The following is a 19,084-nucleotide window of genomic DNA, read 5'->3' as shown; positions in this document are numbered from 1 at the left end:
TTTTGATTGTCTTCAATGGTGAAAAACGTACTCCTCTGTAAATGAATTCCTGTGAATCCACTACCTCATCATGCCAAAATATTTTGGTTAGAAAACAAAAAGGTATATGGGTATTGAGGAGGGCACCTTTTGGGATGAGCACTGGGTGTTGTATGGAAACCAATTTGACAATAAACTTCATATATTGAAAAAAATAAAATAAAGTTCAAAATAAAAAAAAAGAAAACAAAAAGGTATTAGGAAATTACTAATAGTTATTTTCTTAAAGAACTCAAGACAGCTGTTCATACTGGGGAGGAAGGAAGGGCTTTTTTTTTTAATCCTACAAGTATTTTAAGCATCAACAGATTATACATATGCTTTCTAGAATACATGTCTAGAAGATACATGAGGACATTCAAGTTCTAGTACCTATGGCTAAAAATTAGCCTCACTACTTAACATTACATCTAATATATCACTCACAGGGGTTTTAGAGATTAGGCAGCCAAATTCACTCATTTTACAGGTAAGGAAAACACAGGACTAGATTTCTGTTTGCAGGGAGAACTGGGCCAGGTCTTATTAGTGTTTTTCCTCTCCAGCAGGGCTTCTCAAACTTTAACATGCATATGAATCACTTGAGGATCTTGTTAAAATGCAAATTCTGATTCAGTAAATCTGGAGTGGAGCCTGAAACCACGTATTTCTAACTCCAAAGTGATACCAACACTGCTGGTCTCAGAACCTAATGAAGTACCAAGGATCACCGTATTTTACAGGTGTTAATATGTAAACTAATTTTATTTTGTAGTTTCTACCTATGTTAAAGTTTTCACAGAAGGAGAAAAATTTTCAAGCCAAACTATAATCCTGTATTCTTCCTGGGAGACTGCTATTATTCTGACGTAACTAACCTCCAGCCTAGCCACTGAGGGTTCCAGAAACAGCGAAATAAGGCAGTGAACGTAGATATCCCTACTTTAAAAATACAAGTGCAGAAAATGTTTTAATATGCTGACATGATATATAGCTGGGGTTGAAAATTATTGGTCTGGAGCCATCATCAGTCACCTGGGTGAGCTATTTATTTATTTATTTATTTATTTATTTTTTTTTTTTTTAGAAATTTATTGTCAAATTGGTTTCCATACAACACCCAGTGTTCATCCCAAAAGGTGCCCTCCTCAATACCCATCACCCACCCTCCCCTCCCTCCCACCCCCCATCAGCCCTCAGTTTGTTCTCAGTTTTTTTTTTTTTTTTTTTTTTTTTTTTTTTTAAATTTTTTTTTTTTTAACATTTATTTATTTTTGGGACAGAGAGAGACAGAGCATGAACGGGGGAGGGGCAGAGAGAGAGGGAGACACAGAATCGGAAACAGGCTCCAGGCTCTGAGCCATCAGCCCAGAGCCTGACGCGGGGCTCGAACTCCCGGACCGCGAGATCGTGACCTGGCTGAAGTTGGACGCTTAACCGACTGCGCCACCCAGGCGCCCCTGTTCTCAGTTTTTAAGAGTCTCTTAAAGCTTGGGTGAGCTTTTTAAAACAGTGCTGGGCTTCCCTCCCTCTCCCCCAGACAGAGGCAGCCCAGAATAAGATTACTGACACAAACTTGGACTTCATTAATATAGTTGTTTTTTTTTATGTTTATTTATTTTTGAGAGATACAGAGACGGAGCGTGAGCGGGGAAGGGGCAGACAGAAAGGGAGACAGAATCCGGAACAGACTCCACACTCTGAGCTGTCAGCACACAGCCCGATGCGGGGTTCAAACGCACAAACCGGAAGATCATGACCTGAGCCGAAGTCGGACACTTAGCCAACTGAGCCACCCAGGCACCCCTAATATAGTTTTTTTGAAAAAGAGAAGCAGCTGTTAACCAGTCAGGTCCTACAAGAAAACGTTTTAACTATTTGCTCCTATAAAATAGCGTTATTAAGAACTCACAAAGTTATTAAACTTCTGTCATGTAAAATGGGAACCAGAATGCAAATTGCAAAAATAAAAACTTCAAAGATTCCAGAAGATCTATTAACAATTTCAGGTATCATATACTTTCCCACACCAGCTCTGCCTGTTTTGCTAATCATTTTGCTAAAAATGCTTTTAAAGTGTATCTAATGTAATTCATCTCCTTCCTTAATTACTGTCAAATCAGAAGAGAAACAAAAGTTGTTTTCTTAGAAGATTCACATATTATTTTTCACTTAAAAACTACTGTTTCCACAGTAACCAGTACTGATGTCACAGAATTTTTGTTGTTCCCATTTAAAGAATACTGAGGCATAAAAATGTTTTTATGAATTCATCTAGATTAAGAAAAATGTAAAACAGACTACAAACATATAAATGCGAGGTTTTTTTCCCAAAGCTTATAACCAAATATTAAGCACTTAAATATAAGTGTATTTTGAGATCAGAAAAACACTTTCCAACTGAAGTTAATTTAAATTAGATATTTTAAATGAGGCTGCAGTTTATGAAGTCAATTTTGTTAGCTAGTTAAGAGATGCTAGAATAAATAATGGCTCAGGGGACTCTAAGCAACAACGTAGAAATTCAGAAAAATTCTGTTTAGGTTCTGCAACCTAAAGTCCTAAGGTTTTTCTCAATTTTCTTCTAAAGTTAAGTCTTGTGGAAAATCTCACCCAAGACACCCCCAACGGTCTCGCATCTGTTCTTTTTTTTTTTTAACTTTTTTTTTCAACGTTTATTTATTTTTGGGACAGAGAGAGACAGAGCATGAACGGGGGAGGGGCAGAGAGAGAGGGAGACACAGAATCGGAAACAGGCTCCAGGCTCTGAGCCATCAGCCCAGAGCCTGATGCGGGGCTCGAACTCACGGACCTCGCATCTGTTCTTGTGTACTTTTTTTTTGGGGGGGGGCGGGGAGGATATACACTTTTGTTCTGTGGTCCCAGTTGTTAAAGAATTAGAGTACGAAATACTGAAAAAAATGTTTACCGAAGTTATTTATATGCTAGAGGAATTCTTACACATATGCACAAGAAGAGAAAACAAGGTTTATTGTTCACTGAAGAACTGTTTGAAATTGCAAAAAAAATTTTGAAACAATCTAAATATTCATAGATAAATAAACCATGAAATAGAAAACTGAAGTTAATAAGATTTAAGTGTGTATACATGGATAAACTTCAAAACCAACGTCAAATAAAAAATCAAACCACAAGTACATACTTTAAGCCACTTACTAAAAATTTTTAAATACAGCACAGTATTGTATATTGTTTATTTTAAAAATACATATGTGTTATAGGACTATTAAAAAACAGGAAACATGTATACCAACTTCAAGATAAGTGTGTGTCTGTGGAGGGAAGGAAGAAACGAAGGAAGGCTGCTTAACAGACCAAGCCACCCAGGTGCCCCAAGCATCAAACTCTAGATCTCAGCTCAGGTCATGATCTCAGGGTTCCTGAGTTCAAGCCCCACATAGAGCTCTGTGCTGACAGCACAGAGCCTGCTTGGTAATTCTCTTTCTGCCCCTACTCCATTCATGCTCTTTCTCTCTCTCTCAAAATAAATAAACTTAAAAAAGATTTTTGTTTAAATAAAAATAAATAAAACTAAAAATGGGGGCACCTGGGTGGCTCAATCAGTTAGGTGTCTGACTTCAAGTCAGGTCATGACCTCACAGCTCGTGGGTTCGAGCCCCGCATCAGGCTCTGCGCTGACAGCTCAGAGCCTGGAGCCTGCTCTAGATTCTGTGTCTCCCTCTCTCTCTGCCTCTCCCCCGCTCACGCTCTGTCTCTCTCTCTCAAAAATAAATTTAAAAACATTTTTAAAAACAATTCAAAACAATTAGGGCATATACAATGCATTAGATCTATGCAATGAGCATTTGGACATCTTTAATATTTTTTCTATAATTTTTAAAAACTTTATTTATTTGAAAGAGAGAAAGAGAGCAAGTGGGGGAAAGAGGCAGAGGGAGAATCTCAAGCAGGCTCCAGGCTTAGCACAGATCCCATGATGCTGGGATCATGACCTAAGCAGAAATCAAGAGTTGGACACACAACCAACTGAGCCACCCAGGCACCCGTCTATCATTTTTATAAGTTTGAAATAGGTTATAACTGTTTTCAATGAAGTATTTTGAGTTACTTCAGAATTTACTTCCACAGAAAAAGGAACTTATACTTATCGAATGACTCTATGACTTTAGGCCAGGCACTGTGACAGGAATCCTCTCAACAACCCTGAGACTTAGCAATTATCCCCATTTCAGAGAGATGAAATGTGGACAAAGGAGTTGGGGCTTGGGGGCTTTTTTTTTTTTTTTTTGAGTAGGCTCCATGCTGGGAAGTTATTTATATGCTAGAGGAATACTTACACATGTGCACAGGAAAAGAAAAACAAGGTTTCTCATTCACTGAAGTACTGTTTGAAATTGCAAAAAAAAAAAAAAAAAAGTTTTTGAAGCAATCTAAATATTCATAGATAAATAAACCATGAAATAGAAAAAAACTGAAATTAACGAATATGATGTAAGTGTGTATACACGGATAAACTTCAAAACCAAAATGTCAAATGAACTCACGACCCTGAGATCAAGACCTGAGCTGAGATCAAGAGTTGGACAACTGAGCCACCGAGGTGGCCCCTGGACAAAGAAGTTTTTTAAAAAGAAATTCAAGATTCTACAGGTAAAACGTATACACACTGAGACTTCTATTTAGGTCTTTAATTAAGCCCATGCTGTTTCCTCTATACCAAACTGCCTTTCAATGTTACAGGATAATGTTTATAAAAATCATTGTTCCCAGTGATGTATAGTCATAGAAAGGACACTGAAAAACAGCCCATATTTTTAAATAATGTTTATCACTTAAAACAAATCCCTGGTATCAGTTCATCTGTTCTCATGAGTAAAAAATGACAAGTACAGATTATGTGTGGGCTTAAAGGGTTTGATTTTGTTTGGGAGAGGTGGACTTATATATATCTAATATTTGAAAGAATTTTCTAGATCCTTAAAGTTCTAGATTAAACTGGAGTTCTGGACAAAAATAATAAGAGTAACCAAAATAATCAAAACTACAGAAAAACAAGTCTCCCTTGACAGATCAACAGGGGAAAAAACTGCTACAGCATAGTCAGTCCGTCCATAATTTAATTATAGCTGGGCCTGAGTTATACTGCCAATATTTAATTAGCCAAAGCTACACCATAAAACAATGAGTCCCATGTACACTGAAGCTTAAGAACCACCTGGGTGGCTTGCTTGGAATACACTCTTGGATCTCACCTCCAGAGTTGATTAAGCTGATCAGGAGCAGGGTCCAGAAATCTACATTTGTTACTAGCACCCCCACTAACAACCACCAAGGTAATTCTAATGCAGGGGGTTAAAGGATTAGAAGTGGGAGTGCATTAAGTCTTTACCCCGTCAACAAATATTCACTGAACACCTACAATATGGTTCTAAGAATTGTAAGATTCACTAGTGAACAAAATTAAAAAAAAAAAAAAATCCTGCCCTAGTTTATTACATCCTAAAGATGAAGAAATAGAAAACAAATACATGACATCAGCTGGTGTCAAGCACTACAAAGAAAAATAAAGCAAGTTAAGGGAAATGGAAACAGGGGTTGCTACTTCGTACAAGAGTGGCCAGGCAATGCTTCCCTAATGAGGAAACATTTACTAGAGCAAAGAACTGAAAGAAGTAGATATCTGAGAAAAGAAGTAAAAACATTATTAATAACTTTCCCACTCTATGAAATAATGTAATGTACAAAATAAGTATTTTAGGTGTACCTTTTACTGGAGAACAGAGGAAAATACTTAAGAGTGTCTACTCTGGATTCATAAGTACATAATATCTCTTTAATCCTCAAAATCACTTTGTTGGGTAAGCTAGGGGTTTCCTTGTTTGTATAAAGGAGGACACTGAGGCTCACATTAAGCAATTTGCAAGGACACGTATTTCCTAAGTAATCAAATCTGGATACACACTCAGGTCTTCGTCAAATTCATCATCTTCCAACTATGCCAAATGAGCATGTTTGTTGAATAAACACAGAGCTGAATACTTACGTGCTCAAGATTTCTAGAAAGCTGAAAAAAAAGTTACCAAAAATATAATTTGTTTAAAAAAAAAACGGAAGAGGGGTTTACTTCTCATCTTTATTAACAAATCTTGGCATATAGCTATTTTTCCCTTTTCCCAAAAGTTTCCTTGTCAAAATTTAATCATTTATACAGTCAGCAAATCATTTATACCATCCCCCAACATGTGGGAAACAACTTTTTTTCTTCATAAGCTTTCTAGAAGGGCAAGTTTTAAATTGCAGATTTTTAAAAGATGAGATGCAGGGACACCTGGGTGGCTGAGTTGGTTAAGCATCCGACTCCATTTTGACCCAGGTCATGATCTCCTGGTTCATGAGTTCAAGCACTGCATCGGGTTCCACACTGATGGTGCAGAGCCTGCTTGTGATTCTCTCTCCCTCTTTCCCTCTGTCTCTGCCCCTTCAGCACTCTCCTCTCTCTCTCTCTCAAAATAAATAAACTTAAAAAAAAATTTTTTTTAAGTTTAAAACTTAAACTTAAAACTTGCAATAAAACTTGCAATAAAACTGTATTTGCCAATCTTCAGTAAGACATGCATATACAGTTACATGTAAATAAATGTGTAATTCATTGTTTCTTATGGTACACAGTGTCATGAATAAGTGAGAAAGGTCCCCCACCCTACCCACTTCAAGCTAGTAGTAATTAGAGAGCAAGGCATTATACTCTATACTTGAGAAATACAATTTGCTGATAATGGTCCTCACTCTTAAGGCTCCGACAAAATAAGTGCAAAAGAACAGTATAAAGAAAGAGCCATGTTCGATTATTTAAACTAGCGTATCAATGAAGACATCCTGCAGAAGGCTGCATCTCTCTGAGCCCTGAAAAGCAGATTAAGGCTAACCTTAAAAGTTTAGGGTAAGAATACTGGGCATTATCCTGAGAGCCATGGAAAATTTTGAAGCAGAGGAGTGATAGGATCAAAGCTGTGTTGCAGAGATAAACCAAAAGTGATGAGTGAGTAAGAAGTATAATGAGAACCTAAAAAAACAGGGAAATCAGATATTAAGCAACTAGAAGAGCCAGAGTACAAGGTGAGAAGCCCGAAGTCAGAAGGTGACAGTAAAAATAGAAAGCAATGAATGCAAGAGCTAGTCAGTTCTTCAACATCCTTCTCTGAACTAGGCAACTGATAACACTAAATTATTCCATATTTTTATAAGGAACATATTCTTTTAAGTCTTTAAAAAACTATGGTGCACTAAATTTCCATTTCCAAAAGTAATTTTGAAACAGTTACTCTAAGGTTTTCTAACACAGGGATCAGGAATCCATCAAAACCAGAGTAGGTTTCCTTAACTCAGGCAAACAGTTTAATCTGGCCCCAAAATTAACTCAGTAGTAAGTTAAAAGATATTAAATCCATAGAAAAGCGACTGAAATTTGGGATAACCAGTTAGCAAAGGAGTCATTAAAATACATACACAGGGACCCAAGCTTAAATTTAGAATAAGGTTTTTATGACAAATCTCAAATAGGTATCTGCCAAGACTCTGGAAATAAGATGCTACATTCCATTTTGTCACAACTCTCTACCTCAGATGGCTCATTATAGGAGCAGTTAAAAACAAACAAAAAACAAAAAACAAACAAAAAACAAAAACAAAAGTATACACTCAAATCCCAAACTCAGCTCAATACAGCAAAATTCCTACTACAAGAACAGCTGTAAAAAGAAAGGAATAGTGTCAAAGCAGACAAACATCCTTCTAAGTAGATAAATGTGACTAATTTGAAAAAACAAAAGGAATAAGAAAGTCAGAGGTTCTCAATATATTCTCCTTTCATCCTTTCTCTAGTTTGGCAACTTTTAGAGTACATGTCAGAGTTTCTTGTGGTAGATAAATACACATGGCTCAAAAACAGGGGTAGCAGGGTGGGGCCCCTGGGTGGCTCAGTGAGTTAAGCATCTGACTCTTGATTTTGGACCAGAATCTCACAGTTCAGGAGACTGAGTCCCACGTTGGGATCTCTGTTGTCAGCACAGAGCCTGCTTGGGATTCTCTCTCCCTCTCTCTCTCTGCCTCTCCCCAGTTCATGTTCTCTTGTGCACTCTCTCAAAAAATAAACAAAAATAAATAATTTTAAAAAATAGGGTTAGGGAAACATATCTCCATAGTTTTTAAGAAGTCACATTTGGGGCTATTCAGACAGTTTTTCCAGGAACTATCCAGTTAGTTAAATCAATTCTTTGCTCAACTTGGCTATAAAAACAGCCCACATTCTCTCTTTTTTAATGTTTATTTATTTTTGAGAGAGACAGAGTGCAAGCAGGGGAGGGGCAGAGAGAGAGGGAGACACAGAATCTGAAGCAGGCTCCAGGCTCTGAGCTGTCAACACAGAGCCCAATGCAGGGCTTGAACTCATGAACTGTGGGATCACGACCTGAGCCAAAGTCAGACACTTAACCAACGGAGCCACCCAGGTGCCCCATATTCTTTTTTTATGACACATGCTCTGACACCATTTGATCTTTCAGCTACCACTATCTAATTGCTTTTAAATACTTTTTAAGCATCCCTTTTAGAAAAATTCTTAGAAATAGACAAGTGCTTAAACTATTTTGTAAAAAAAAAAAACTTACCAAATACTGCCTATCTTCAAACAAGTAGGATATCCTACACTAGGCCTCCTAGGACCCACTCATTCCTCAAGTCCTGACAAAGCCCACCCTCACACACAGGGGTTCCTACTTCTGAAATTATAAACTTAATGATAAACTTTACTCACAAATATGCATAAGGTCTATCTGATCTCCCAACTACATGAAAGCTTAGAACAGGGATCTGTTCTACACTTTTCCACACCGGTACTCATTACACACAAACTGAAAAGCCCTTTCAAAAGGTAGGTGTTCAATATGTCAACTGATAGCATCAAGGGAAAAAAAGCTAGTTCTTTGTCTAAAAATGGTCTTCTATCAGCCTGCCCTACTCCCCCCCCCCTCTTTTCTCCCAAAAGAAAACAAGTCCCAGCCCTTTCGGGCTCTCTTCATCCTGAAGGGGTGATAACTTTCTTTGTATAGTCAATACATGCCAAGTGCTTTTAAGACATTATCTTTTAATCTAAAAACTTCCAAAGTAGGTTTCTTTTAGTTAAGGAAGTTGAAGCTTGGTGGTGGGACAATATGAACGCAGCTCCTAAGCTAGGAACTTCTATCACACTATGGGCACCAAAGCAGATGCACATACTCTGTCATTAATGAGTCAGAAACAAACAATATCTCAGGAAGAATTCAAAACAGTTAAAAAAAAAAAAGAGAGAGAGAGAGAGAAAGAAAAGAAAACCCTCTAGCATACCTAAAGATTCAGAAGAGACAAGCATCAGTAAAGTGAAAAGTTGCCGATTTAAGAAAAGCACTCATATGGAGCCATTTTAAACGTTTAAAAAAAAAAAAGACACTATTCGCCAACCCCCTTCCCCACAAAATTAAAAAGCAAATATGAAAAAGAATTTCTTATACACAACAGAACTTTTACAAAATAGTAAGAGTAACACTGAGATGGTCCAAGATTATAAAAATGCAATTAATAAAAAGTTCTGAGTTCACACTCTGTTACCATATTAAAATTTCAAGATCAACTGTAATCAATGAAATGCAAATGCAACAGTAAGGTCCTCATTTTTACCTATGTGTTGGCATTCATTTTAAATAACAACATCCACGTGTGAACAGAAGTATTTGTAAACAAGTACAAACCTAACCCAAATGAACACAGAATATATGGTAACAACCTTTCCAAATGATTTGCTGATGTGTCTTCAATCTTGAAAACGTATAGGTAGTTTGACCCACCTACTTTTAAAACCATATCCTAAAGGTCAAAATTTATCTACAAAGATGTTTCGCCAGCATTGTTCACAAAAAAATCCCCATTTTTAATGCCACTTTAAAAATCATGTTGTAAAGATTATTTAATCACACAAGGAAATACAATATGGAATGAAAAAGTGAATTACAGGGGCACCTGGGTGGCTCAGTCGGTTAAGCGTCCGACTTTGGCTCAGGTCATGATCTCACAGCTCGTAGGTTCAAGCCCTGCTTCAGGCTCTGTGCTGACAGCTCAGAACCTGGAGCCTGCTTAGGATTGTGTCTCCCTCTCTCTCTGCCCCTCCCCCGCTCGTACTCTGCCTCTCTCTCTCTCTCTCTCAAAAGTAAATAAAACATTAAAAAAATATTTTTTTAAAGAAAAAGCAAATTACAAAATTACAGTAAGATCCCAATTTAGGAAAAATTAAATTATGCATTCAAAAAGGATATATACTAAAAGATGTATACTAAAATGTTAGCAGTACTTACTGATGTAGAAATGTTGGGGTTCAGGGCCGACGGCCAACAAAGAATCTTAAGACCTCTTCAGTGCAAAAAGGTGGTTTTATTAAAGCATGGAACCGGCTCCATGGGCAGAAAGAGCTGCACTAGGGTTGTGATGGATGACTGATTACATACCTTCAGGTTGGGAGGGGGCTTAGGAACACTGCAAGTCTCTAAGGAATTTTGGAAACAAGGTTTCCAGGACCTTAAGGGGGCTAGCTACTGTTAGGAAAAGTTCATTTATTACTGTCTAATAAAACCTTAGTCACGAGATCCTTGAGATGTATATCAGTGGGCCATATACTTGGAGGATGATTGCTGACACGTATTTGGGGGGTAGAGATAAAAGAAGTTTCCAAAGGAGTTTTTATATGTTAAAGTAGACTTACAGAATCCTCTAGGACCCCAGAGATCGGGATAATGTTAAGCTAATATTGCCTTTTGCCCTTAGCAAAGTGTCATCATTGAGGCAGCTGAGTTCCTAGAGGAAGGTCACTATGCCTGTCTCAAAGACTTGTCAATGGGCTATAAGTAGCAAGGAAATTTAATTTTTTCTTTTGCCTTTGTTTCCCATATCACTTACCACTAGTTGATATTATTTTTATTTTCTTCTTTTTTATTTTATTTATATTTTCCAAAGTCTATAAAGATTTACTGCTTTTGAAATTTTACAAAAATTAAAACTTTTACAAGGTATAAATTATCCACGACTTGTATTAGATTAAAAGCTCTGACCAATCACAAGTTCAGCTATAATTTAAATGCAGTACATTTCTATCTTAATATCTAATTGTAAGACATTTGGTATCAACAACATTGTTCAACCTTTCTGAGAACTTCTAGCCTACACTTCAGAATTTGATAAACAATACCCAAGGCCACTGCCATTCTCCTGCAATAAAAAGTCTCTCAACTCTAAGCAAAATTTCCACAGTTCATATTGACACATCTATTTTAAAATTAAAGGGCTGATGAAAAGAAAGCGATTTCTGAAGATGTGATTAACAAAGGTCTTCAAAAAAAATCTCAGAAGAAGGATGATTTCGTGTCAAAGTTTCCCTACAACTTACTTCAAAAAAAAATCAACTCCCTCCCATTCTGATAAAAGTGAATTTAATCCAACTTTTAATATCTCATGAACCCATTCATTCAAATATGAAAAAGTAGCTCATTTAGCATTTCAATTTCACCCCCTTTAAAAAGTTTCTTTAGGGGCGCCTGGGTGGCTCAGTCGGTTAAGCGGCCGACTTCAGCTCAGGTCATGACCTCACAGTCTGTGGGTTCGAGCCCCGCGTCGGGCTCCGGGCTGACAGCTCGGAGCCTGGAGCCTGCTTCCGATTCTGTGTCTCCCTCTCTCTCTGCCCCTCCCCTGCTCACGCTCTGTCTCTCTCTCTCAAAAATAAATAAACATTAAAAAAAAAAAAAGTTTCTTTATAGAAGGCTTTAAAGTTTCTAAAGTGCCTTCACAGACTATTTAACAATCAAAAAACAAAAAACAAAAACCCTGTAAATTTGCTTAAGTTTACTAGGGCAGATATTACCTACCAGGAAGGAAAAAGTGTTATTATAGAGCTAGCATTGAAACCTCCATTCTAAATTAAAGCCTCCATTCTAAATCCATTCTGATGATCGTAAGAAGTGTATAGAATTCAAAAGTAAGTCTTTGGTTAAAATAATATGTCCTAAGCACTATCCATGGCTCTACTATAAATGATTATTACATGTAGGGGGGAAAAAAGCTTTTAATGGGATTCACAATTTGTATAATTTCAAGTCAATCATTCTTGAGGCACTCTTGGGCATAACAGACCCGTTAGATTCTACACATTTACTGTCTGAAAAGTCAATGCACTCCACTTGGAAACTGCCATGACCTTAACTAAGAAATTACTTCATACTGAATCCTATAATTTAAATAAACAATTTCAGGGGCACCTGGGTGGCTCTGTCGGTTGAGCCCCCGACTTCAGCTCAGGTCATGATCTCAACAGTTTGTGAGTTCGAGTCCCACATCAGGCTCTGTGATGACAACTTAGCTCCTGGAGCCTGCTTTGAGTTCTGTGTCTCCCTCTCTCTCTGCCTCTCCCCTGCTCCCTAAAAAATAAATAATCTTAAAAAAAATTAACAATTTCAGAAGACTGTTTTGCCATATGATTAACTGATTCTCTAAAGTGCAAGTTTATTAAAATGAAGACGGCTGAGAAATATGCATGTATATTTTTATCTTATAAAAACTAACAAAGGTCTTTCAAGTCACCTATTGTGAAACTTAACTTTTAGTTCAGAGTCTCATCTTAAATACTATACATTATAGTAATAACTACCATCAACAGAATGTTTGCCGGTGGGTTAAGAGCATTTATCACATTTAATACTTGCAATACCCCTAATCATGAACACATTATCAGCATTTTACAGATAAAGTTAAAAATGCACCCACTACCCTTGCTCAAAATAAACCTTTGCCCACACTGCAGTGAAAAAAAAATTAGAAGAGACTGATTGCAAATATACACATCTATATAACAGCATAGTCGAATTGGCACATTCTTACATGTACATTACTGTCTCTTACACACAGACAGCTTTACAAGTTACAGAACACTTGTACCTGTCATCTCATTTGTTCCCACAACAGCCCTATCATGGGATTATCATCACTGCTGTATGTGCGGGGCTTCAAGGCTCAGAGAGTTTAAGTGATGTCACTCAGCTTTTGATTCCTCATTCTTTCCCACTGCACTATCTTGCTTCTCTGTAATTAAAGAAACATTACCCCTACAGAGTATTATGCAATAAAAAGCTGAAATGTACTATAGATCCTTGATAAGCTCTTTCATAAGTTACATAGTTCACCAACAAGTTACTAGAGTTACTGGTTATTTTGATGCCAGTCACAGAAATATAATTTGTATGAATAATTTCTATTAAGATAGTACATTACCCAGGCATCCCCTAGATCCTACCTGTACTGGTCAGAAAACTAAACCCCAAATTAGTCAAAATGTACACTATCTCCTTGGGAAAACAGAGAATGTATAAATAAGTCTTTCATGACTTAACAATTCCTTCTAATAGATATCATCTGCCCATAAAACCGCCTACCTACAGCCATTTATCCCACAGTAGATAGTGAGGGTGGCTACTTAAATACACATTTTACAAAAATCTACCTAAGTTTAGCAAATATATGTACACCTAAACACAGAGAGATAGGATTACCAATAACTTGAAAAATCATTTGTAAAATAGTTATCTTGGCTTTGCACTTCTGAATATTTTGTACTTGTCAATGTACTTAATAAGCAAAGTTGTTCTACTTCGTGAATTCTACTTCTTTCTATGAATTCTTCTTTCTACCTTTTCCTTTTCTACTTTAAAATCTCCTACTCCACTTAGTGACTTGCTCTATCGTTACTCATTAACTGTCCCAATCCTTAAACAACTGAAGTTAAAATTGTTGAAGGAAAAGGCACTTAAAATGGTTACTCTTTCTGTCTAGCTGTATATAAGTCCAATGTCTTAATTAATCTAGATGATGCAAAAAAGAATCTCCCGGTAGAGAAACGACATGTACAAAATTGGTGAAAAAGGTTTTGGGGTTTGTTTGTTTGTTTGTTTTCAGTAGGGTGGGGGGGAGGGCAAGCTGGATTTACAAGTCACAACTGCTTTTTGTCCTGCCTATCCTTCAGGCATCCCTAAGGCTCACTATGAAGATGACAGAAACAAACACAAAATCTTCGAGTTAGAAGTTGATCTGACACTGACATGAAAGCAAGCACTGATTTCATATGAATGTTGCAGAGGTGGTGGTGATTGGAGAAAACAGTTCCCAGATTATAAACGTTAACTGAAGATACTGACACAATTAAAAAAAAAAAAAAATCAGTAAAGGAATGTATATAATATTGCTCTTGTGTTTTACAGTAAGAGTTGTTGCTCTCAGACTGCGTAAAACAAAATTTATTCATGTTTTCTGCATATTAAAAAATCCTATTGTATCAATTGGTAAGCTATTAAATGCCTATAAAACTAAAAAAAAAAAAAATCATTAGTATGATTTCAGACATCATTCAACAGTTTTACCCCGGCATTTCTAATTGTGCCTGTGATAATTTTCAAGGAAGAAAGACCCATACTCTCCTCCAAGTCTACAGGGGTAAGAGTGCCTCTGAGTAGTTTCTGTGACTAGACAAGTCAAAATCACTCCCTCCAATGGGATCTCTCAAAGGCAGATATTAAGAAAGAAAAAAAAAAATCAAAGAAAGATGTTTAAAGCACTTTATAAAATATCAAGGATTATCCTATTGCCACCATATTTTTAGACTGGTGGAGTTTTTTCAACTACTCACTTTTAAAGCTATTGAGAAAGCCCTCAACCATTCTTCTGTACTAGAGGTGATAGGGAACAGTAAAGGATAGGAAGAAACTTAACATGGGTAATGAATTCATTGGGGGATCAAGTTCAGCAACTCAATACTCAACATCTATCTTCCTTAAGTTAAATAATGCCCAAGAAAGTTAACATACCTGGATTTTAGAACCCTAAAATGGTTACACAGAATACCATTACATTTTTTTAAAGAAAAAAAAAGGGGGGGTTTCCCTGTAGCCACCCCAGAGAAAACTTCTGTAAAGCAATAAATCACCGTTACAAAAAAGTTTGACTTCCACTCCCATTCCTTACATTTCTGTCTCTTAACTTTGAGAGCCTGCCAAAAGGCTTTGCTCACAATCATGTCAAACAAGTATTTGAAACGAGCATAAACAATTTTTTAATGCATCTTGCTAAAAAGTATCGCGATTTAAAAAACAATTTTTTTTTAATATTTATTCATTTTTGAGAGAAAGAGTGAGAGCGGGAGAGGGGCAGAGGGAGAAGGAGGAGACACAGAATCCGAATCAGGCTCCAGGCTCTGAGCTGTCAGCAAAGAGCCCAACGCGGTGCTTGAACCCACGAACCGTGAGATCATGACCTGAACTGAAATGGGACGCTTAACCCACTGAGCCACCCAGGTGTCCCTCTCACAATATGTCTTGAACTCCAGCATGGAACGAGGTGACAGTTTTCCAGGTACTCTTAACAACTGTTTAATACTAGACAGGTGGAAAAAGCACAATTTTGGAAAAGGTCTAACAATTTCAAGAAAGTTACTTTCACTTGTGAATATTCAAAATTTTATCCTAAAGTTAAAACATAGTGGCAAACTAAAATCGAATCCCAAATGGACACACTTGACTTAAGGCCAGAATCTCATTTTAACTCACAGTTTATTTTCCCTATAATAAATGCCTCTTAACTGTAAGGCAGATCTTTCTTCACCAAATAAAGAATTTCCAGGAATTTTGAAACACCTTACTAAGGAGATTTAATCACATCCACAGATTCCTATCATCCCACAAAGCCATTAAAATACAAGAGTACATAAGTACTTTATAAAGATCGTACATTCCTAAAGAGAGTAAGCATTTCTCTTAAGAGACACAAAGCACCTTCGTAAGATTGAGCTACTGGAGTGGCACCTGACTCACCCCAACTCAGTTCTTCAACTTTACTTATTCAGAAAGCAGAGGGAGACAAAGAGTTGCTTCTACAAAGTCAAAAATAGATGAGTCCCTACTCATTCACAGCCTGTCTGCAAGGACTTTAAACACAAATCTTAAGAAGTTTTTTTTTAGATTTTAATGTAGTATTGAGAGACTTCAGAGCAAATTAGCAGGTTTTAGGCAGTCATTTGATAGGTATCGTTACCAAGTGAAGGGCTACCTCCAGAGTAGGGGGAAAAAAGCACACAAACACCTCTGAGTAGCAGACAGAACATTTAATAAATAGTGAGCCCTATTTATCAACTCTTAAGAATCACATCTCTTTCCAATGTACCACAAAATAAAAACAATGTTCATCACCATGACTAAGTCATAAAGTTATGCTTCTCCTAATAAGGCAAGTACATAAAACACTCTGAAACTACATCTAAAACGGTCACCTTAAAAAATATATATATATAAAGCACAAGAGCTTACACACACACACACACACACACACACACACACACACACACACACACACACACACACACACTACAGACCTCTAGGGTCCAAAAGATCTAAATTAATCAATCCATCAGCATTCCAAAACTAATTGAGAATTCCAACTAGAAGAGATCTAAAGCAAAACCCTTCTTCTCTGGTTGTATTTTGGTTTTCTACGTAAACAGTTCTGTCAAGTGCTTTTTTTGGCAGGCAATAATAAAATAAACTTTATTTCCTGTTCTTTATCCCGTATCAAAACTCTAAAGTTTATCATCGCCTCTGACATATGGTCACCACGTCCAAGGGTTACTATGAATGATGAAATACATAGTTCACATAAACTTTTCTCTTGAAGTGTCTTCATGGATAACATCTTATCAAAATGTTTTACATCTCATCTCACTAAACCTTTATCAGATTGTGGAAAGAGGAATCTGAAGAACACAAGTTCACGTTTAGTGTAGTTTATAAAATCTTCTCTATGCCCCGGCCATACTTCCCTAACCGTAAGCTTTTACTGTTTATAAGCATTTGAAAAACTTCATGCCTTTAAGTACTATCAAAATTCTCAATCAGGATTTCAGGCGTTCGGTTCACACCACAGCAAAAGATCAAATGCTGAACTCCTAAAAATAGGGGTGTTAGGAGAGGGACACACAACACTCCGCTGCCAAAGCAAATGCGTCTTGGAGGGGGCAGGGGCGCTCCTGGTACACGTACAGTAGGAGCTCACATTCAGCAAAACCGGGGAGCGAAGGATCAGGTGACTTCACACCACAGACCTTTCAGTCTGATCGGGCCTCACTACCGTCTGGGTGACTAGTAAACGGCTCACAAGCCTAGTTTAACAACTAAATCTGGACTTGCATCCTAGCCACGCGCAACCGGCGGGAGTGGGTTCGGGGGCCGAGGAGCCCCGGAACGCGAGCCCCGGGGCACAGCCCTGGCCTGCGGACTGCGGTTCCCTCCTGGAAGGGTGTCTGGAGAGCTTTCCGACCTGGCAGCGAGGTGTCTGCTCCCCCCACGCGCTCCGCGTCCTCCTCCTCCGTGGAGCCCATAAAGCCCTAGCCACTCCGTCCTCCCTTTCTGAGACAGAGGGTAGCGAGTGCCCGCCGGCAGACAGATCGCCCTGCCGCGTCCGGAGCTCTCCAGCACCCAGCCGCTGCGCCGCCGACTTCCCCGCGCCCCCGGCCTGCGGCCCCGGCTCAAGGCCGCCCCCTCAGGTCGGGGCGGACGCGGCGGCAGCCACGCGGCGGGCGGGCGGGCAGGGGGCCGGGCCGCCCGGGCGCAGACGCGCGCGCCGCCCGTTCACCCGACAGCTGCGGGAGCCGCGGCCCGAGGGCCGCCCTTTCAGGCCGCGCGCCGCGGGAGCTCGGGGCGCGGCGGGGGTTAGGCCCCGCGGCCGCCAGACGCGACGGCGGGAAGAGAGCTGAGCCAGCCGCGGACGACGACCCCGCCGCCTGCGGCCGGTGCCCGCGGGTCCGAGCGGCCCGCGCCCTCTCCCCACCGGGACCCTGCGGCCTCCGCCCCGCCGGCGCGTACCTAGGAAGGTCGTGGACGAGACGTGGTTAACCCCGGTGTTTGGGTCGCTGGTCCGCCGCCGGCGCCGCAGCCCCTGGTGCGGCTGCTGCCTCCGCGCTGCCTCGTCCCCCTCCGCCATCTTGTACCGATTTAAAATTAACTCCCCACTGACGTCAAACGCCGCCGCCGCTTTATCAACCTCCCGGGAGCCGGCGGGACGCTGGCGGGTCCTAGCGCCGCCAGTAGCCAGCGCCTCCTTGTCCTCCCCACGCCCTCCCCCGTCCCGCCCATCGGCGCCTTCGCTCCGCCTCCGCCCTGCCAGCCTCCCTGCCCGACTGTCAGCCTGTCCCTAGGCTTTCCTGGCCTCCCGCTACTGGATGGGATTGGGCGGCGCCCCCACCGCGGTCACCTGGCATCCGCACGGCTGCGAGCTCAGTACCACACCCCCTTAGCGCTGGGCTGGTCTGTGTGAACGCAGAAGGGATCTCCAGAGAACCAAGTCCCTCCTTCCCAGTTCAGTAACCCAATTCTTTTTACAGCTCTTCTTCATAATCCTTAACTCGTGCCCTGCACGTGCGGTTGCTCTCGCACGCCTTTCTCTTTTTTATCCGCCACCTTCTGTGGGGGATACCACCCTACCTGCCTTCCTCCTAAGCTATTGCTCTGTCCTGCTTTTCCTCTTGATCTTTCCTCGCCCAAGTCCCTAATGTTGCTTCCCCTCCAGAGACCATCCTATGGTTTATTTGCAATAGCTCCCATCTGCTTATGAGACCCTCACCCCTATCTTCTTGACTGCATACCTTTTCCTGCCCCTAGTACCTTGCAGGGACAAGCCAGAAAGCACTGTCATCAGAAAATGAATTGTAGTAGGTCCTTTCCTAACTATGATGAAACCTTCTTGTGAGGATCCAGTGATATCCTGCAGAAAGTGCAGGTCACTTTTTAAAATAAACACCAGTCCGTGGAAGCTTCTGTGAAACACAGTCTCTCTTCTTTTGGATTTCTACTACATCACCAATGCATTAAAAACTCCTTTTCCTTGGTAAAGACAGGCGTCCAGGTATCTGAATTGCTGTCTTGTCCACGTCTTCTCAAAAGTCTAAATATCACGGCCTTACCTCCTGCACAATCTC

General features: G+C 39.6%; 1 protein-coding gene across 5 annotated transcripts in view; it reads right to left on the bottom strand.

Annotated features, from left to right (window-relative positions):
* ATL2 (atlastin GTPase 2) overlaps positions 1-18,122 on the bottom strand; it is a 60,362-nt gene extending 42,240 nt beyond the window's left edge. For 3 of the 5 annotated variants that reach the window (XM_023251943.2, XM_023251946.2, XM_023251945.2), the window contains exon 1: positions 17,973-18,122. In XM_023251943.2, coding sequence (XP_023107711.1) covers positions 17,973-18,090 — 118 coding nt within the window. In that variant the 5' untranslated portion in view covers positions 18,091-18,122. Of the gene's footprint in view, positions 1-17,427; positions 17,651-17,972 lie in introns of those variants that run through there. The other 2 variants (XM_045054683.1, XM_045054682.1) reach the window with 2 other exon arrangements.
* Positions 18,123-19,084: the final 962 nt, after the last annotated feature.

This window comes from Felis catus, chromosome A3 (assembly GCF_018350175.1).
Source record: "Felis catus isolate Fca126 chromosome A3, F.catus_Fca126_mat1.0, whole genome shotgun sequence".
NCBI classification, from domain to species: Eukaryota; Metazoa; Chordata; class Mammalia; order Carnivora; family Felidae; genus Felis; species Felis catus.
The sequence above is the reverse complement of the archived record's forward strand: the minus strand, read 5'-3'. Positions and strand labels throughout refer to the sequence as shown.